General features: G+C 36.9%; 4 protein-coding genes across 6 annotated transcripts; 1 reads left to right on the top strand and 3 right to left on the bottom strand.

The window, feature by feature from the left end:
• Window positions 1-235: 235 nt before the first annotated feature.
• pgap3 (post-GPI attachment to proteins phospholipase 3) lies at window positions 236-9,157 on the bottom strand. Its single transcript, XM_043254076.1, has 8 exons — window positions 8,704-9,157; window positions 7,171-7,268; window positions 6,910-7,062; window positions 5,279-5,341; window positions 5,120-5,181; window positions 4,886-5,022; window positions 3,513-3,717; window positions 236-2,126 (listed from the first exon to the last, which is right to left on the bottom strand). Exons 1-8 carry the CDS (start codon window positions 8,903-8,905, stop codon window positions 2,063-2,065), a joined length of 984 nt encoding a protein of 327 aa, XP_043110011.1. The 5' UTR covers window positions 8,906-9,157; the 3' UTR covers window positions 236-2,062.
• Window positions 9,158-10,137: 980 nt separating this feature from the next.
• si:ch211-207i20.2 (uncharacterized protein LOC568537 homolog) lies at window positions 10,138-14,580 on the bottom strand. 2 transcript variants are annotated; one of them, XM_043253110.1, is made up of 5 exons: window positions 14,201-14,580; window positions 13,522-13,690; window positions 13,379-13,431; window positions 12,010-12,109; window positions 10,138-11,898 (listed from the first exon to the last, which is right to left on the bottom strand). In XM_043253110.1, the coding sequence occupies exons 1-5, from the start codon at window positions 14,390-14,392 to the stop codon at window positions 10,880-10,882; spliced, it is 1,533 nt and encodes a 510-aa protein (XP_043109045.1). In that variant the 5' UTR covers window positions 14,393-14,580; the 3' UTR covers window positions 10,138-10,879. The 2 variants fall into 2 exon arrangements, with proteins under 2 accessions (XP_043109045.1, XP_043109046.1); XM_043253111.1 differs by lacking the exon at window positions 14,201-14,580 and adding an exon at window positions 13,833-14,169.
• A 191-nt stretch (window positions 14,581-14,771) lies between these two features.
• On the top strand, window positions 14,772-18,055 carry dnajc9 (DnaJ (Hsp40) homolog, subfamily C, member 9). Its single transcript, XM_043254160.1, has 6 exons — window positions 14,772-14,926; window positions 15,197-15,372; window positions 16,490-16,630; window positions 16,710-16,964; window positions 17,055-17,138; window positions 17,634-18,055. Exons 2-6 carry the CDS (start codon window positions 15,199-15,201, stop codon window positions 17,736-17,738), a joined length of 759 nt encoding a protein of 252 aa, XP_043110095.1. The 5' UTR covers window positions 14,772-14,926; window positions 15,197-15,198; the 3' UTR covers window positions 17,739-18,055.
• Window positions 18,056-18,114: 59 nt separating this feature from the next.
• Window positions 18,115-20,605, bottom strand: si:ch211-207i20.3. Of its 2 annotated transcripts, XM_043254158.1 has the most exons (4): window positions 20,322-20,605; window positions 20,076-20,238; window positions 18,826-18,876; window positions 18,115-18,573 (listed from the first exon to the last, which is right to left on the bottom strand). In XM_043254158.1, exons 1-4 carry the CDS (start codon window positions 20,464-20,466, stop codon window positions 18,159-18,161), a joined length of 774 nt encoding a protein of 257 aa, XP_043110093.1. In that variant the 5' UTR covers window positions 20,467-20,605; the 3' UTR covers window positions 18,115-18,158. The 2 variants fall into 2 exon arrangements, with proteins under 2 accessions (XP_043110093.1, XP_043110094.1); XM_043254159.1 differs by lacking the exon at window positions 18,826-18,876.
• Window positions 20,606-21,705: the final 1,100 nt, after the last annotated feature.

The following is a 21,705-nucleotide window of genomic DNA, read 5'->3' as shown; positions in this document are numbered from 1 at the left end:
AATGCGCAAATTAAAGACTTAACATATTGACTGACGCAACATAAAAATTAGCATAGATGCAAATAAATAAAAAAAAGAAGCCGGAGAAGAACCGAAGGCTAAAAAATAAAGGGTTGCAAGAACTTTTGATAGACTTGGTATTGCGTGACTCCTAGTTGAGGGTTCCAAGTCGTCTTTCATTTCCTGAAGTAAATTAAAAATAACATGGCTTGGCAAACGATACGTTCGGATGATGTGTTCTTCTGCTATTTAAAAAGAATTCATACATGTGGAATAAATCCTCTCTCTGCTACCACGCAGCCATCTTTAAGCTCAAAATAATTTAAAACCTTTTTCGGGGGCTTTAAATAATGGCGCAAATTCAAGGAGCGCAAACGGATTTGTGGGACGCATTTTGAATGCTCTCCTTCCGTAAATTTTCAGCTGAAATGGAAAGTTCTGCAAATGCAAGAAAAAACAAGAGTCCATGCCTTTTGCTAATTTAATGCAAAAAGACGGTTCGTGCTGGTGTAAGCTATTAGTAAAACTGGAGAGACTTGATTGGGAGACTCGAAGTTAGGCCCGTTCACATAAAGAAAAGTAACTAGAACGATAACGGCAAGTAGCAACATTGGGCTAACTGAAGAAGAGGAAGAATAAATTATATAGGGCCGTATACAAGTCAATATATCAGAATGGTCTGAATTGCTTGGAATACATTATCAAACAGCTCACAACGTGTTGCTAATGTTACACAAACCACGTTCCTGTTCACCATCTGAGACAGCTACCTTCTAAAAATCGACATCCTTAGGTAACAGTTTTGATAATGATATAAAAAGCCCCACCCTGCAAGATGACTGGATAGGTTGCATGTTTGTGATAGTGTGTGACTGCATTTTTTATAGTCTTTGGTACACCGCAGTTTTAAGTAGAAAATGATCTGCAGTGGTGTTGACTGATGAGTTAGCACACGGTTTGGCATATTAAAACACCTGATAGGCATGTAAACGACATTAAAAACTTGATTTTGTAGCACAGAGGCTCTTAAAATGCTTAGGCTCTTCAAAGCAGAATGGATTCTGATTGGCTGTCAATGTTTCATCATTATTATAGGCAAGTAAACTTTCCTATTCTTACAGAATTAAATGTTTTTTGAACTTCATATTTATTGTTCTTGGAGCGAAAGGGCCTACAGAGCCCATATAATGGTGCTTATTGCCATTTTTGAAGCTTGTCAGTTAATGGTCACCTCTACTAAACTTTCCCTTATGTTCATTTTCATGTCTGTGTGTGGACTATTTCTTTTTTTTATCTGCAGTAATTAAAGTGAGCGATGACTAAGGAAATGGGTAACTTGATATATGCACTGCTACAACAACAACACATCCAATCTATAACGAGTCTATGCTGGGAACTGCAGAAAAATGAACAGTGACTTCCTGCAATATGGCAGCCAATCAGCACTAAACGCCCTCTGCCGGTAGTCACTGTTGTTGCACCCTAGTGAGGTAACCGCCAACCGTCTCAGAAACAGAGCACACTGCTCATTCATAACCCCTCCTGATGTTCAGCACACTTATAATGAACGGACGTTTAAAATAAAAGCGCAATCAACTTCTATCTCTGCGATATATTCACTTCAGGGCCATTAAATCGAGCACCTCAAACGTAGACGGATACGAGTAGGAGATATGAACAACTTATGTGAAGATATTCACCTGTTATAAGACGGTTATTATTCCGTGCACCTTTTTAAACGAGTGTTTTGATGATAAAGGCTGATTTACTTCTTAACCGAAGGCAAAGCTCGAGTGAATGCAAACATCTATCAGGTTTCAACTACGATATAGTGGCACATCTTTAAAACCAGCCCAAACGACCAATCTTTCTGTACAATGCAAAAATAAAAAGATATGGTAAAAAGAAACTGTAAACGCAAAGAAAACGATGAAATTCATAACTTCAGCCCCAGGACGCGCGCCGGAAGCCACTGCGGTTGAGGCCTGGCTCGGTCCGGCTCGCACTTGCCCTGATGTGAAGGATATCAAAGGAGGGGTTGGGGTTCTGAGACTGTTTCCTCCTAGTCCAGTTTCACTCCAGGCTTCTCTGTGTTGAGGAGGTGAAGGCTGTCATCTATCAGAAAACTGCAAGAAAAAAGCAAAGCAAAACGCACTGTGAAAATTATTCTTGTACGTTCTATAGGAACATTTCTACCTATTAAGTTTATTTCATGGCTTATATGCTGTTGATATAATCAACTGTGAAATTTAGCATCAATTTCTCAAAGAATATGGTTTCGAAGTAAATCCTACATCAATTTATTGTATTTTCCAGTTTTGTTTCTTGATACAAACACCATAACCCATTTCCATGGACACACATGAAAAAAAAAACAATACTGTGACCACATATAAGAACTCATTCCGACAGCTAGCTAATTTATTCTAATTTGTTTGTTTATTTTATTGAAATTATGGCATCAATTTATTAATTCTTTCTCTTATTTGAAGAACAAATTAGTAAATCGTAGCAACAATTTATATAACAGAGGGAATACAATTCATGGCCACAGTATGTGCGTTTATAAAAAGGTTAGTTCCATTCCTGGATTCTGATTGGTCAGCAGCTGTGTGTTATTCACAATGCAGCCCCGCTATGACCGCTTCACCCAACGGTTCTGTGTATCACCAAAGTCTCTTTAAGACAAATCATGTCACTCGGCGGCCATCTTTGAAACGCATCTCAGGCAAACAAGTGCAGCTCCTATATCTTTGTATCGGGAAACATTAAATTCTCCCAAACTGTTGCTAAGTGTACGCTTAAATTTCATATTTGAACTCACCAATGAAATCTGGCAATAATAGTTGTTTCTTTTGCTCAGACAGTTATAAAAAGCTTATTTCTCAGCCGAGATCAGCCAGTGCACATGCGCAGTCCTGGGTGCAAGTCTCAGAATGCTGACTGTTTCTATAGCAACTGTCCAATAAATGCGTCTTTGTGAAACCACACAGTTAGTTTGCGACGCGTTCGTAACATTTTCTTGCCGTTCACTGTTGTTTTTAGCGGAAGGACAGCATTTAACAAACTTGCTCAAAAAAACCAAATTTTTTTTGTTTTAATCATTCAAATAGTGTGAATTCACATTTATACAGTAATTATTTTTACACAGTAATTATTTCAAATTCGAAAAAAATTAAATAATATCAAAATGATTCATTTTTTTCAATTTCATTAGCATCTATGCAAAAGGAGATGAAGGTAGCAAATTGAATTCTAAACATCAGAGAGCTGTCGTTCTTGTTTTATAAAGGAATTTTTCAAAAGAAAAGATTGTGTAAAGCTACCTGTTAGTCATCGTTTTGCGTTGGGTGACAATCTTTGCTATGTATGTTACGGAAGAATGAACCGATTTGAAACAGAAGTGTTTTGGGTAGTCCTGCTGTTTCAAGCTAAACGCTGGCAAGAAGAACTGTATGAAGATTTATAAACTGCAGGCACATGATATAGACATACGGGCCGTATATGTGTACCTGTAGAAGAGGAAGTGGACGGGCACGGTGCTGAGGTGCCAGACGGCATGAGCATCCAGGACCCAGAAGAGAGGAGGGAAATCCAGCAGCTCCAGCAGGGCAAGGCCATGCAGTAAAAGGACTACCATCCCACACTTCCACCAGTACGGTAAAATCTTGCGGTTCAGCCAACACCAGCACAACCACCACAACAGGTTTATCATGCCTGTAACAGAGAAGACCAAAACCAGAGGAAATGAGAGATGGGTGAGATAACGAAACGTAATGTAGCCTGTAATTGTTTAAGTTTTGATTTTAAAATGTTTAGTAACGGAATTTACTGTTACGGCTTTTTACTGTTTTTGTGACAAAAATCATGTTTTTATTATTGTTTTAGTTAGCCATTTTCATAGTTATTTTTAACCTAGTCAAAATAACCCAACTGCAGTTTGATTGAGACTAGATGTTGTATGTATATGTGTGTATATATATATATATATATATATATATATATATATATATATATATATATATATATATATATATATATATATATATATATATATACACATATATATATATATATATATATATATATATATATATATATATATATATATATATATATATATATATATATATATATATATAGACCTTGCATTTACACAAAACGAAGTGTGCTTAAAAAATGACCAGAAATTAGACTTTATGTAAATAAACTAACAATGCAAGAAAATCTATCCATGTTTACGTGTCATTATAACATCCCTATCATTGTATTCTCCTATTTGTCACTGTTCGGTGCTTTGATACAAAGCGCTATATAAATAAAAGTGATTGACTGATTGACACAAGATTTTGAAATTATACATATTGTCAGAAAAATGACAACTCTGACAGAACAACTAATGCAGGCATTTATTCACATGCAAACCTCTACAGTGAACAATAAATTAAAGTCAATATAAAACAGCATTCAAAACTCATGTTAGTACAGCATTGTGATGTCGGAATGAAGCAGGATATTAAAAATGTATTAAAAATGTAGGTCATGACTTTATTTTATTAATGACGATTTGACTGTGAAAACCAAACATTCGGCTCTAGAGTCAGACCTATTTTACAGAAGACTGTGAAACACCAATCCCCTGTTTTTATTGGGAATAATGTATGCTGATGAATCGTTTGCACAATAACAAACCCAGAAACATTTATTAAGGTAAATACAAGTTTTAAAAAATATTAAGTAAACGCAATTAATTCATGGCCTTTTAAAAGTAATAAAGAAAACTCACAACATTTAGGGCATTTTGACATGAGCTTACACATTATTAGCTCATCATAGACACTTATAACCATGTATGTAAACACACTGCTGTATTCACAACACTTACCTATGGTGGCATTGGCAGCCATGTTGTACCCATAGTCAAAGCTGACAAAGGTCAGATAAGACACGTGAGACGTGAAGGCCAGAATGAGCAGAACTCCCACCATACTGGAAATCGCAGGTCTACGCAAGCCCAACGTCCTGAAAAACAAATATTAAACCCCAGATCGTCACCATGCACCAAAAGTTGAACAAGCACTATATATGGTCATTTTATGAGGATTTCCTGTCCACATACCTGACACAGCACAAGTAGATGGAGTAAAGAATGACCGCTGATGCACAGAAGTAGTCCATCTTCTATAAAACCAAAATAAAAAATCTCTATCAATCACGACAATGATTCATCTCAGAAATTGTTTAGAATTTGTCCCTGAATCGTCTATTGAAAGGTTACCTCTGTTAGATAAGTGTCTCTCGTGTGAAACACTGTAGACCAGAACCATGCGTTCAGGGAAACCTGCAAAGAGATGCAAATGCGCTTCAGCACAAGCTACATTTACTCTGAATTACATTTATATAGCACTTTTCTAAGCACTCAAAGCACTTTACATCGTGAGGGGGGATCTCCCCACCCACCACCAGTGTGCAGCGACCACCTGAATGATGCGACGGCAGCCATGGTGCACACAAGCATTTTTATGAGTTGAGAGTGATGAAGCCAATGAATATAAATTGGGATTGATTGGGCTGGTTAGAAGGCAGTGGGTGAATTTGGTCACATCTCTACTCTTTTCGAAAAACATTCTGGGATTTTTAATGACCACAGAGAGTCAGGACTTCAGGTTAACATCTCATCTGAAGGCCTGAGTTTTCTGACAGTATAGTGTCATTGCACTAGGGTGCTAGGATATACAGGCCTCACTAGCACCTCTTCCAGCTGCAAAATAGTTCCAGGAGGTCTCCCATTCAAATATTGACCAAGCATATATATATCACCTAAGTCTTTTTTTAATAGATGTTTTAATAGATTTAGTTTTGGCCTTTATTTGATAAGATAACGTGTCTTTGTGCTGCCTATGAGGCTATCGGCAACGACAAGTGGCTGGTTTTTAAGTAATTTTGACCTATTACTGGATCAAGCACAGAAGAACAAATGTGATTACCCTGTATGTGACGTTTGCTTTTGTGTGCAATCAGTGACAACACTGAAATATATTATATTATTTTCGCACCACTGGGGCTTCACGATTAATCATACTTAAACATGATTTGTACTTCTCTCATTTAATTAACCATAATTGTCTGTGATATTGGCCTGCTGTTATTTTTCTTTTTGCATTTGACCTTTCTGTTGTCTTGCATTGGTAATAACCCTCTATGAACCATTAGGTTTGGGGTTGCCAGATGTCACAAATTTAAATCCCCTAGTCAGGGAGAGCTTTTCTCTTAATCAACCCCATGCACACATGCTCCCTCTGCACTGCAAAAAAAAGCACTTATGACCTCAAAACACACACACACACACACACAAAAAATAGGTTTTAGCTTAATTATCTTAATTGCTTGTTACATTCTTTCATGAGGCCATTTGTGCTGTTTGCTACAACGGTGCAAGAAAATCTATTAATACATGGATCTTAACTGTACTGTTTTGCGATAGTTTTTGAATAAATGCACTTGTGTGCATTCCGAAGTATTTTTGTTTCAAATTATTTAAATAAATACCACAGTTCTAGCTTTTGTGAGAATGTAATAAATCAAAAAAACTACATAAAGTAATATAAACCCTGTATATGAGCTGATAATCTCCTGATTAGTGCCGATGAAATGTAAAAATACACTTCTCAAGTGAAAAATAATCATGATTATCAGTTTCTCTCGTTACACTAAAATAACAGTGCTGCTGGAAAGGGCAGGAGGGTATTCTAGTACAGTGCTCCTTCTGACTCATTGCGAGAATGCAGAAATTCAGGAATCATTAACGGAAAAGAATGTCAAGGAAGTCATTCGGTAGCAGCAATTTTTTTTTTTTTTTTTTTTAAACGAACCCTAGTTATAAATAAGAATGGTTTTCAGTACTAGTACCAGTGAGAAGGCGGTGATGGTATGGTACATGGGGCTCTGTCGGGGGACGGCGCTGCGGTATCTCAGCAGCATCAGCAGACATGCCAGACCGTTGAGAAGAGACGCCAGCGCAGATGCAGGCTCCTCAAAACACAGAAAACGAGCAAATGGCCACTAGACAAAGTTGGAAATAGGAAAAAAGATGTAGAATCAGGATGGAAAATGCATACATTTCCACGGTGACGACCATTAAATTGTGCGGCTGACAATTCTGATACTAACCTTCCCGTGAAACTGTGGTACGCTGTAGCCCTCTGCCTGATACAGACCCACGGTGGTCCACATGCACTGATACCTGCAGTCATCACGACACGTCCAGCCTGGAAGGTCACAGACTTCAAATGATCCACAGCACGGGACGAAATTAACTGACAAAGTAAATCTGGCATTTCGTACATCTACAATACTAACAGAATTAGACCTTACTTGACCGAATTTATGCAATTCGCGCTTTTACAAAATCTTTTGACCTAAAAGGTTTACGCTTATGAATATATGCTATCGGCATATTTATTTCTTTACATATGCTATTAGGTTTCGCAAGAAAGAATAGCGAAGGAAAAACTGGCAACAAAAGTTAAAAAGCCAGGATGAAGTGGTTTTTAGAGAATCTCCAGTGAAAATGCCTGGACATAAAGGGTGAGATGAAATTCATTCTTGTGGCAGTCAACATTTTGTCCCAAATTACAGTCGATTTAGCCTAACTGACACTAAAGCCAGAATAGTCTTCATGTGGCATTGAAGATACACAATATTAAATAAAAATTCAACTTCATCCAAAGCCAACAAGCTAAAAATGTTCAGCTAAATGTTTTGCTGTCAAGCACAAGTATATGACCGTGTACAAATTATTGTTTTATTGGTTTTGCGTAGCAATCGGTTCTTGCTTTAAAATCACTATATTAAAAGTTATAATCTCTGGCATAAGAGAACTCTGCTACGTAACATAAAATACCATCTGCTGTCAGAGCAAACAGATGATTGGAATGGTTACAAAATCATGGATTTACCTGCACATGGTACTTACAGAAAGGACAGAAGGGTCCTTTATAATTTGTTAATGACATTACTAAGATGTCTGCAAACACCACCACCACTACTACTACTACTACTAAGAACGAGTAGGTGTGTCCAAATATTGACCAGCTTCGTATAAATACTGTATGTGTTTCCTTTCAAGCAGGTAACCAGCCATAGGCTGCTTTTTCTGTGCACTCCTGAGGGGGGAAAAACAGCACTAGCCTAAGCTGGTCCTAGCAAGTTCAACCCGTATCTGGTGTTCAGCTAGTTTAGCGGGTTGGCCAGCTTGACAAAACCCCTCTAAAACCGTCCAAACGAACATACGATGTATTCATGTTCATTCGGGCACTCCAGCCTGGTTCAAAAACCATTGAATGAATCACCACAGAACATGTTACAAAAGTAACGGTGATACCAAGATAATGATAAAAACTTAAGCAATAACACTGTCAAGAAAAAAAAAAAAAAACTTAACTGTTGACACTATTTTTTGTTAGCTTTTTACAATGTATGTTAATATATAAAAAATAGTTGTTTTTTTTGTCTCGGTGCGTATACTCATATTGGTAGAATATACACATTAATACATTTATATTGTCATTAATTTATTTCTTCTGATAAATATTCTTTCATTTATAATATCATGACATGTTCTCCATCGCCAGCTGTGAAATAAAATCAGTTCGCATAATGCAGTGCTAAGTTGTTACTAACAGAAATAGGTTAGTACAGTACCGGTGAGTGCCATGTATGGAGGCTGAGAGGACTGGAATCCGCGCAGTCGGGCCCCCGTGCAGTTGGTCCGGACGCATTGTTTGACGCAGTCGCGATAGACGGGCTCTTTGTCCCCCTGAGAGGCGCTCGCAGGAGCGGACAGGAGAAACGCCGCGGCTGCTAGAAACATCAGGCGCGTCATGCTGCTGTTCAGTCCGGTCATAAGGCACAACAGTGCAACATCAGTCCATTAGAGCGAGTCTAGTGAGAGTCTCATTCGCCGAGCATGACAGTATTCTCACCGCCGCCGTTTCTTTTGCCTTTAAACAACGTGACACTTTAATTGCAGCTAAGCACCCTTTATTCTCTGCCCGGGCAACAAGTTTCATAGATACATCGCAAGCGAAATGTTACATTTCACTTAAAGACAAACCCGGAAGTGTAAATGCAGCGCGCATGCGCATGCATCTCGCTTTCTCTCGCCACACATACACGCACACACAAAATTATCTGACAAATCAATGAATGAATAAAACAACTATAAAAATATATATTTTTTACGTCTATATAGATACACGCATGACCGTTTATATGTAGTTTGTGTTTGTTTACCTCTGCTAAAAAAAAACAAACACTTTTTTACACTAAAATTACCATGCATGATCTCCAGCTACCTACTGTTTGGCAGTGCTGGGTAAGTTACTCTATCAAAATTATAAAAAGCAATTAATTACATCTTCAACGGCGAAAATACTTTATTGCATTACTCAATTACTTTCCAATTCCCATATCGACCAAACACGGATGGACAAAAATCTTTCGAATAAATAATATAAAATTGCATGAATTAATGAATTATTCTTGAATCAATGTTCAAGGGAACAGTAAGTATATTACAGTGATTTACTCGATACTGTTTGTTAGTTGCACTTTATATCATCAAATGAACTACGCCCACATGAAACATTTGCATTTTAAACAGACATCTGTCACTCTGCAGAAATATCTCAAATGAATTGAAGACCAAAAATACTGAGAAACAAAAGAAATGCATATATATATATATATATATATATATATATATATATATATATATATATATATATATATATTTTTTTTTTTTTTCCTTTATACGCTGACATAAAATTGAAGAAATAGTCATTGAAAATTTGATGGATGATAACTATTATTTCTTAAAGGGCATTTATTAGCATATGGGTTTTACTTTTTGAAAACTTATTTTCCCAGGAAAGGATCATGGAAAGAACTTAAAAAATAAATAAATAAATATTGTACTTCTGTATACTAAAATATTTCAAACATTTTGACGTGCTTCATGACACCAAATAAAGCCAAAATCAAAGTCAGAAATCAAAATAGCGTGGCACTACACTTAAAACATACCCTATTTTTGCCATCTTCACTAACAATGTATTATAATTAAAAGCAGATTAATATAATCACACAAGAACAACGCTTTATTGAAAACTGTATTTGGCATTGTTTTCATAAAGCAAATATAAATGTTTTGACAGAAAACAGGGCAAGGTGAATAATAAAATATTTGACCACATCAATGTCAATCAGATTTTTAAATATCACACCAATTCTCTCTGGCAATAGTTGTTTTTCTTATAATTATGTTGTTATTTTAAACATATATAAAGTCAATGTGCAATGATATTTTTTAGGAATCCCCACTAATAAAGAAAGGTACAAAACGCCATAATTCAAAATAAACTGATTACTCTTAACTTTTACAAAACAGTTAAAAAAAATAAATAAATCAAAAGAAAATTCTGATATGACCCATGCTATCACTATAACAGCAAGTGAAATGTAATCCCCAATAAACATAAATTTCACAAATTTAAAATAACAGTTTGAAAGTTTTCAAAAAATTGTTTTAAATAAGTTTCAAGTCAAGTCACAAGCTATAAATTGATGAACTAGATTCGTGGGCATTACTTCGTTTGTTTGTGATTCTGACGGCACCCATTCACTGCAGAGGAGTGATTGATGTAATTTGGAAAAAAATAAAAAAAAAAAAAAAAAAAATCTACGTCTTAGATGTCCTGAAGGTATCAAGTTCAACACTATTGCATTTATATTCGAATAATATTCTCCAATAATTTATCTACAGTAGAAAAATGGGCTCAAACTACCTCTACAATGACGAATGTGAACAACCTTGCGTTTATGCGTAACAGCATTTGTGCAGTTTAAGATTCCGAGGATCCGCGTATCTCTTTCCGCATTTATCGCATATGTACTGCTTCCCTCCTCCGTGAACGTGGCGTTTGTGAGTACGCAGGTGACTGCCTTGACTGAAGCACTTGCCGCAGTCCTCGCAATTGTACGGCCTCTCGCCGGTGTGAACCCTCTGGTGCAGCTTCAGGCTGTTTGTATTGTTAAACCATTTATTGCAGTAATTGCAGCCGAAGGGTTTTTCTCCGGAGTGAGTGCGGCCGTGTGAAATGAGGCTACTCTGCTGACTGAAGCTCTTCCCGCACTCCTTGCAGGTGAAGGGCTTCTCACCCGTGTGGATCCGCTTGTGGATCTTCAGATTCACAGCCTGCCGGAAGGTCTTGCCGCACAGCTCACAGCTGAACGGCCGCTGGTCGGTGTGGATGCGCTCGTGGTTTTTAAGGTTGACGGCGTGCCGAAACGTCTTCCCGCAGGACACGCAGGAGTACGGTTTCTGACCGGTGTGGATGAGCTGATGCGTTTTAAGCGTCACGGCCCGCGTGAAGCTTTTCTGGCAGATCGAGCAACGGAATTCTTTCTCGCCTGTGTGCGTGAGCTGGTGCCTGGCTAGATTTTGAGCGATGTTGAACCGCTTTCCGCAGACGCTGCAGCCGAACGGTTTTTCGCCGGTGTGGATTATTTCGTGGGTTTTGAGGTGCGCGGCTTTCCCGAAGCGTTTGCCGCAGACTTTACAGACAAACGGCTTTTCTCCGGAGTGGACTCGCTGGTGGTCGGACAGACTTTGTTTGTGAGCGAAGGCCTTGCCGCAGAGAACGCAGCCGAAGGGCTTTTCTCCGGTGTGAATGCGCTGATGGGATTTCAGGTTGCTTTGAGAAGAGAAACTCTTGCCGCACTCCGAACAAATAAAGGATCTCTTCGTAAAGAGCGTAACCGCGTCTTGAGGATCTCCGCTGCTATCGTCGGGCAAAACAGACGCTTCTTTGTCTTCTAAAGATGCGTTTAGGTGACCTAAAAGAAGAGCAATTATAAAATCGTATGGTTATTACGGAAAAATTATTTTGGGATTTTGCCAGAGGTAAAGAAGTAATTCATTGGGTAATTAACATAACATTCACGAACCAGCAGTGATGGAATTCAAGTTCACATTTCCAAAGTCATCTTTGATAGACACAGCCAGCACCAGTGGGGACTCTGCACGTTCTTCTGAAGCCTCATCAGACTGAGAGCAAAAAACAGTTATGTTATTAATCATAAATAGCCACGCAATTTAGTGACTTAGTGACTTTTTTTTTTTTTTTTTTTACAGACTTGCTCTACTTGTCAAAAGTGTGGAATAATAAAATATTTTAAATATGTTTTTATATATGCGTATGTATGTATGTATATATATATATATATATATATATATATATATATATATATATATATATATATATATATATATATACATATATTATGCTCACTAAGTCAAAAGTAGTACTGTAAAAATATTTACTATTTTAATATAACAATAAAATTTTATTGTTGTAATAGATAATTTGAGGAGCATGGAGCTATTCCGATTACTAATGGTTCTTAATACTTTTGTGGAAACAGCGATAAATTGAAAATATATAGGGGTGTATGTTCAAAGGAAAACAATTTACTTGAAATTCACTTGATATCTTCTGCAACTGCAATCGTAAATGAGCACTTTTGAGCAACTTAATGTGTCCTTGCTAAATAAAAGTGTTTTATTTATTTTTTTTAACTCTCTGATATTGTTCATTTGGGAATCACATTTGTGTTATCCGCTGGTTAAAACAGACCAAAGGCCATAATTGTCCACTAATTCTATTTTAGAGAAATTAATATACTACATTTAATTTCAACAATGTTTTTCTTTTTATACTTAGCATTTTGTGTAAATTATGAACAATTTTCTGTATAAAATGTAAATAAAGCTACATTTAAAAGATATAATTGCAGTATTTAAGTTAAAAATTGAGCATAAGTATTTTAATTTTTTTAAAGTGAGGTAGATTTGTTGAAGAAAATCATCTGTAATATCATGGTATAAATTATATTGTTGGTTGAATTTCCTGCCAAATGGAAATGTTTTATAAGAATCAGTACTTGCCCTTGTTTTTTACATTTGGACCTCTTTTTAATAAAACTAAAGGGCATATATGCATATTTTATTGTTCTTGTTCTGCAATTAATATATAGTTCAAAAGAACAGCATACAAATATTTTGTAACATTTTTGATATCATTTCTTTCCTTTCTCTAAAGCTTGATTTTTTTTAAATGGCAGTGTATCACAGTTTCCACAAAAATAGTAACCAGCAAAAACGTTTTTCAACTTTGAAAGTAAAAACAAGCATAATTTCTGAAGTATCACAGAAATAATACAATTATATATATATATATATATATATATATATATATATATATATATATATATATATATGTGTGAACAGCCTTGATGTGCGAATTGTTTAGTTTACCTCATTTCTTGTTCCCAGGCTTCTCGCACTTCCGTCATAGGAATGTTCCTCTTCTAAAATGTACAAATAAAATTATTTTAAAAACAAACACAATAAAAATTGTTAAATACTGCATGCGTAAAACCACAGAATATGACTTTTACCGAGTCCTCCAACAGACAGAATATTCAAGATGCTGCCAGGCCGCTTCGCTCTCTTGCCTGAAAACGTTTTGCACTCCAGATCCAACAGAAACTTGGTTTCATCAACGAGTTTGATTATTTTCCCGAGAGCCTCATTGCCCAGTACCTCCATGATGGATGCAAACTGCTTCTGAAAGAATAAACAATCACAAATGGCTTGTGACTATTCAGTTCATTCAACCTATTGCCTCTTTCAGATTTAAATTTTGTGAAACGTAATCTTATTTTCTATTATTAAGTGGAATAATCTCTGGTGTCTTTTAAAAACTCACCGTCAGCTAAACACAAATTACATTTGAAACACTATTTTGCAAAAAGGCATCGGGACGCCCCTTCTTCTTAAAGGTGTGACTACTTTAGGGAATTGTGTGCTTCTAATTTTATACCAATAATTTGGACAGGGCCATTCAGTGACAATGCCTTCTGCGTATACTGCCAGGTTCAAAAAGAAATTATTTATTCGGTCTGAGTGGAATAACTTATGTCGGCAGCAGCTGCGTTCACGCGCGTTGACACCTGCGCAAACTGCGCACTGATCTTTATACTATATGCACACCCGCGTTTATAGGGCTGTGAACGCGTCGCATGTTTAAGGTTACAGGCCGTAGATCTATTAAAAAACATCGTCTCATAATCCCACCATTTTCTCCTCCTTTTCCATCTTCATTCTCGACTCGACCTCCTCGTTTTCAAAGTGATCTTTAGCAATATCACTGCTCAGAAATGAAAGCGTCTCCTCTTCCATGAGTTTGCTCATTTCAGCGATCGCGGCGTGAACTAACGCCTCCACCACGGACGCTAGATGCGTCTGTAACGCAACGCAGCGAGACATTTCGTCTGCGACTATAATTTACAACACGCCGTCGCCCTGTGTTTAATTAAAAACTAAACTCTGTATTGATAGTTCATTTAAGTGAGCAAACGACGGTAAACATACTTTAGGAAACAGTGGGCTGTTATAAACGGAAGTACAACAAGCGCGCGACAATTACAATCCGGGTCCTAGAATGCATAATAAAAGTGCATTGTTGTCTTTTTTTATACAATGTGTTTTAGAATTATAACCTAAATGTAAATTCAAATTACTTTGAGATCACTTTGAGAACAACAGAAGTTTTGTTAAACATAAATATTTATATATATATATATATATATATATATATATATATATATTAAATGTAACTATCATCTGTCCTACGTCTTGACGTTTTGTGACGTTTACACAAAGCGCCAAAATTTTGGCGCGACCTGTTAAGACAATCCTATGCTGTTGTGTGCTGGAAGCGTTTGGTTGTCGGTTTCTGTTTAGGAATATTTAAACATTTTCTGTTCAGTGTCATTCGTCATCGTTAATTTTATCTCTCTGGTAAGATCGTTAATAAATTATTCATTCGAATTGCTCTGAAGTAGCATTGGTATTTTTGCGAAGTTAGATGTATGAGCGTTTGTTTATTTCTGTATTCACGTGCGAAACATTTGAGCTTGATCTTTTTATGACAGTCTGGCACAGTGCTAGTCATGTTGTAATGTTTAGCGTTTGTATAAAATAACAGTTTTGACGAGCAGTGTTTTGGATGCTGTGCATTGTGTTAATGCGTTAATCGATTTTGTGGTGTTTTTTTTCTCCCTCACGCAGTCATGGGTTTACTGGAGCAGTGTGAGGAGATCTTCAAGACCTCTAACTTGTATGAAGTTCTGGGTGTTTGTAAAGAAGCATCTGACTCCGAGATCAGACGCGGATATTATAAAGTCTCTCTGCAGGTTCATCCAGATAGAGCTCCTGGTGATGAGTTAGCCACCACCAAGTTTCAGGTGACCACTGTGTTTGTATTGCAACACTTTTGCCCAGTTATCTTTCAGAACCTCCTTGAACGGTCTGGTGTTGTCTCATGGGTTATAATTTGTACTAAGCAGTAAAAAGTGACAACAACTTAAGTTTGATCTGCTATATTGCATCTATCTTATTTACCTCATTCCATTTTGTCTGGTATTCAAAGTGGATCATAAAAGTTTAAAGTTGACAAGAACATATTTTGTTTTTAAATACAACTTTGATCGACTTCCAATGTTGACTGCTGTAGTTAACAGTAAGTCTTGACCGATACCCATAATCAGGTAACAAAACAAAACAGAACAGAGCAATAAGTATTAAAACTGCAGGGTTATTGATTAATCTGAGCTGTTTATACAGACTGGACTTCATCTGATCACTACAAATCCAAAAAATGTTACTACAGCAAAGTAATAGCAATGGAAATCATCGCAGCATATTTTAAAAACTTTAAAAGTGAGAAATTCTCTTATGTTTTCACTAATATTAAAATTAAACAAGCACCATAGGGCATGTAAAATAATTCATAATGTTATAAAAGTAACTAGTAAATCAGTAGATTAAGTACGATTATTTTAAATTGTCACACATTTAAAAAAAAATAAATGTATGGTTGCTCTCTTAAAGCAACCCAAACACAATTGAGAAATATTGTACTATATTTTAGCTCAATAAAATATGTAAAACATAGTTTTCTATGAAACTACATATACATTTTTTTAATTTTCAGTTTATAAAGTTAAATTGAAACAGTTTTTTAATTACATTTTTTCTCATTGCAAAGAGGCAAATTATAGCCATCTGGTGGCAGGAAAAATACATTCTGAATTAATTTGTGTAATCACTAAAGGAGTTCTGGGTATTTACATTCCCCATTATTTTTCATAAGAAGTCACGTTTCACCACTCTTTTTATAAACGTTTTTGGAACCATAGCCATTTTTCGTGTGTTCACACAGCCAGTTTAAAAGAGCACGCATCAGAAGTGACCCAGGATAACCAGAGGGCTACATTTATACTGATTTAATCCCCAAATAAAAAAAAAAAAATTATATACGTAAATGCATCCTTAAATGTAAATCTTTCAATATGTCCGCAGGTGCTGGGAAAGGCTTATGCTGTGTTGGCCGACAAGGACCAAAGGGCAGTCTATGATGAACAGGGAGTAGTGGATGAAGAATCAGACACCCTTGATCAAGACCGCAATTGGGAGGAGCACTGGAGAAGATTGTTTCCCAAGGTTTGTTTTGTACCGTGTCTTTTTTTTCCAGTGCTGCGTGTTCCAACAGCAATGGCTAAAATGAACATCTCCGCAATAGATTACATTGCAAGACATCTTGGACTTTGAGAAGCAGTATAAAGGCTCTGATGAAGAGGTAGAAGACCTGAAGAGGCTGTACCTACAACACGAAGGTGACATGGATCTGATCATGGAGTCTGCGCTTTGCTGCACCTATGAAGATGAGCCACGTATCAAAGACGTACTTCAGCGAGCCATTGATGCTGAAGAGGTGCCGGCCTACAAAGCCTTCACTCACGAGAGTGCCAAGAAGAAGAACAATCGCAAAAGAAAGGTGCCGATTCATTTTCCACAGTTTTACTATGATATAATACATTTTTAAATAGGGTTTAGGCCTATTTAATGAATTGCCCTGACTTTCTAGGCGGAAAAAGAGCATAAGGAGGCGGAGGAAATGCAGAAGGAGATGGGCTTGAACAGTGAGGACAGCCTGGTAGCTATGATAAAGGTAAAAAGCTTGCTTTAATCTGTTGCATTTCTAAATATTTTAAAATGCAATTACAGCTACATTTTCAGCAGCCATTACTCCAGGCATTTATTTGAAATAGAAATATTTAGCAATTTTATAAACGGCTTTACTGGCACTTTTAATCAATTTAATGCATATTTGCTTAATATAAGTATTGAAATCTGACCCTGAAAATGACTGAATGGATGGGATTAATATTCTAAATAACATTTGAGCTATTGCATTGAGTTTTGATCAAAAATCATTGTATAGCCATTATATAGTTGCATTTTAAAAAATTAAATAATGTGTTTTTAAAATGAATCAATTTTCTTAAGCAAAAGAGACAAGGCTCTAATCAAAATTAGGAAAATGCTTGCTTGCACAATACATTTTATTTGGGTTATTATTTCTGCTTTTATCAGATGCATTTGAGTCACAACCTCTCTCAAAAAAGCATTACTTTTTAACGTTTATTTTTGATTTTATATTTAGCAAAGACAAAAGTCCAAAGAAAATGGATTCAACTCCCTTATCTCGGATCTGGAGGCTAAATACTGCAAGAAACCAGCAGCAGGAAAGAAGGGCAAGAAAAAGTAGACCGATTCACCAGACTGGGCTGTTCCTACCAAATGTTATAGAATTCATCTTGTACATAGTAATCAAAGGGACACTTCACAATGGATACTGACCCTTTCTTAGGCAACAAAACACCTGTTTAAGGATGCATATCGTGACTAATAACAGGAAGTGGATTAGTGTGACTCTGCTTCACGTGCTCTTGTTCAGACCAGCTTGTGGATCAAATGCAAATGTAAGATTTTAAGTGGTTTTTTTGTACACGTTTTCCCGTTTCCTTAGTGTTTAACGTATTGTCGTTCACGATCTTCTGAATATAATAAACTGATTTCAATCGATATGCAAGTTTTATACTATTTTTGGTCAAAGACTTAAAACGCTAAACATTCAGCACAAATTCAGTTCTTTTAAAATCACGTTTATTTTCAAAAAAAAAAAAATTCAACTGGGTTTTACAACACTACACTGTAGTAACAACTGATTACTTGGTGACACTGAGGATATCTGAGGAAAGCTGGGCTGTCCGAACTCTGCGTCGTGAAGTATTTTTTGGATTTGAAGCTTCACCAAGGACTGCTTTGAAGCAGGTAAGCGTCTTAATGCAGGTGCTAAGCTCCGAAGAAATAAATCGACTTCATCCTGCTGTTCGTCTTTTTCTCTGTCTCTTGCATCTTTAGAGGCCAGATACCTCTCCAGCAGCTCTAGTGTCTCTGATCGCCTTCTTTTTACAATGTCCGACCGGATCGCACCTGGACTTGTCACGGATGCTCCTGTACTGGTGCTGGCTGGTTCGGCCCCGCTGTCTTCATCTGGCTCATCATCCTCGATTTTGCCGGGAACGCTGTCCAATATAACACTGCAGACCAATAAAAACCATTGTGAAAAACCATTAACTTCTTTATGCTTCATTACAGTACAGAAATAATACAAACATTGTCAAAATGTATAGAAAATTAAATGTTTTCTAATATGCTAATAAAGTGCTATATATGAATGTTAATCGCATCCAAAATTGAATGTATACATAAGTATACACAGTACACGCATGCAAACAACATTTCATTTGGATGCGATCGATCACAACTACATAATTAAATCACGTGCTCACCAATGGATTCTCTGAGGAGAACGGGTGCCGTCAGAATGAGAGTCCAAACAGCTGATAAATACATCACAATAATCCATAAGTAATCCGCATGACTCCAGTCCATCAATAAATGACTTGTGAAGCAAAAAGCTGCTTGTTTGCAAGAAATTAATCTATTGTTTTTAACTTGAAATCAATGCTTCCTGCTAAAACGAGTCCTCTATCCATAACATTGCTTTCTTGTCTCGGTCACCTCATCTGAATCAGGAGAGAAATCACAGATCAAGCATGGTTTACAAGTGAAAATAGCCCAGAACAGTTCTAACAAACATGCAAGTGACTTTCGAAGTGAGAGGACAACAGGGAATAATGTGTTTTCACGAATAGATATTTTGCACAGAAGTGAGTTTAAATATTAAAATGCATTAGTGGATTTAATACAAATACATATAATTATACTTCACAGGGCTTCTTGTGGCTGGAGTCTTGCAGATTATTTGTGGATCATTGTGATGTTTTTTATCAACTGTTTGGACTAATTTTGACAGCACTCTTCGCTTTGTTTAAATCTGATTAAACGAAGAACCAACTCATCTACATCATGCATGGCCCAAGCTTTCAATCTAATAAGGTACACTATAAAAAATTTAATTCATGCTATTTTTACAGTTGTGTTCAGAGAGAAATACTAGCATACTTTGCAGAGCGTAAGAGCATTATTACTATAAGATAGGAATGTGGAAGTATGCATTATGCAATGCAAAGTAATTAAAATATTAATATGCTATATTGTGTATAAATCTCCCTACAGCGGTTGTTTTCTGCAAAAATAAAGTAATATACTTAATATAAATGTAATATTATATAATATAAATGTAGGAATACTTCCCTGCCCCCAAAAATTATAATCTAGAAAAAGATATCACGATAGATATGGATTTCAATGTGCGACGCATTAATAAACTTCACAAAAAGTATGGGAAAAGTTTAGAAGTCGTATGGTAATGCGCTATTTCGAACATAACTTATAGCGCAAGACATAATTTCATATACAAAAGAAGAAACATACATTTAAAAAGGCATGAAATGTCCCAACTATTACAATGGTGTCACCGCTGTCAGTTGAATTTAAATGAACATTTAGCGAAATAAAAATTAGACGTTTTTTATTTTTTTTCTCCGTCAAACTCCGTCTTGCAAGCACTGTTATGATAGTACAGCTTTATGTGTATATAACCTCAGATAGGCTTAAATTAAACGCATTTAAATACCTTCTGTGCTCTGTGGAGGGGTCGAGAAAGTCCATCACTCGCATATATTTCCACTGCTTCTTTTTCTTAGCTGCCCTTCCACTCCGATTCCCGTCCTGCTCCAGTCGCTTTTTCCTGGTGTATGTATCTCTTAGATTTTTCCATTTAGCTTTCACCTCTTCCACTATACAATACAAAAATGTTGATGGTGATGGTAAAGCGACCTTACAGTAACGCTACATAACAAGCGACCCCAATAAAACTCACCATCGACTCCCATTTTGTCTGCTATCCCTTGCCAGAGAACTTCTTTCCGCTTCGTGTTTTTGTACTCGCTGTGGTTTTTATCAAATAACTCCTTGTTCTCAGAAACCAAAAACAACAACAGCTCCGCGTCCATCTTGACTATCATTCTTCTTCTAACGAACTAGTGTGGGATTTAGTGCTTCAGCGCCACCAAGTGTGGAGGAGAGACGGGATTGGATACAGAAAGGAAAAGCCTGAATCTGATTGGTCGGTAAGTTTTTCCTCTCAGTCAAAACAAACAATAAAAAATATATATTACTCTTATGCAAAATATTATGATGATGATGATGATAATAATATTATGTAAAAGGAAATTACACCATGTACATTTTTTTTAAATATGAAACTATGAGGGTACAAAACGAAACTGAGACGTTATATCGTGATGATATGGGTCTTACTTGGAGCCCTGATTAGCTCTGATAAAGAAAACGCCAATGAAATTTGGCAATCTTGAGCCACTCCCCATCCCATGGGTATAAATAGGTGACAGGTTTTTCTGAGAAGTTATGTCACTACGAGTTATGTTGTGACGACAGACTGGGGTCTATGGAAAACACCACAACCTGAACCCCGTCACAACCTTTCCAGGCAACGTGTGTCAACAAATGCTGTACCAAGGTCGTAACCTTCCCATCATCCCAGTGCAATTTCACTGACCGTGCTCACAGGCGAGTACATCACTACTAGAGGAGCCAAACCGCTGTTCCTGAGATTTTTCTAAAGAGAAGGGATTTCAACCTTTAACCAGAGACTGCCGGACTGCTTTTTGTTGTTACAGTTTGGCGGCTCGATGAGGAAGCGAACCTTATGAAAAAGGACACTGCGGAGACCACATCTTACTGAAGGAAGGTGACGTGGAAACACTGATGTGGACTGACCAAAGTCTGGGGCAGTGCAACACACGAAACTTAGCCTCTGCAACAGGTCCTATCCAATGAAGGAATGAACTGATAGACAGACAGAGAAGACTGTCAAAGGGAAGACACAGGTTTACCGAAGGGGAATAAACATATGGGATTACCCGTGGTGAATCAGCCATATGGACACCTAGCCAAGTACGAGGGCTCACTGGGGCAAACAACGCTGGTACTGGGCCTGGTGTCAGACTGCTCCAATGAATCCGACTGCCGGTGGTGCTGGAGTATATACAACCAGGGTTCTTAGACAGTAGGAGTAGATGCTCTTAGGAGTAGATGCTCGTTTCCCTAGTAGGTGAATGGAGCAGCAAGAGTGACACTGGACAGTTCTTCCTGCCAACTACCTGTTGCCCAACACAAGGGAAGAAACTGATTCAACACAGAGATTGTAAAATCTCTGGACGGTATTTGGTGTCGCCTATCCC

This window comes from Puntigrus tetrazona, chromosome 12 (assembly GCF_018831695.1).
Source record: "Puntigrus tetrazona isolate hp1 chromosome 12, ASM1883169v1, whole genome shotgun sequence".
Classification (NCBI taxonomy): Eukaryota; Metazoa; Chordata; class Actinopteri; order Cypriniformes; family Cyprinidae; genus Puntigrus; species Puntigrus tetrazona.
This window is presented reverse-complemented; position numbering and strand designations above follow the sequence as displayed.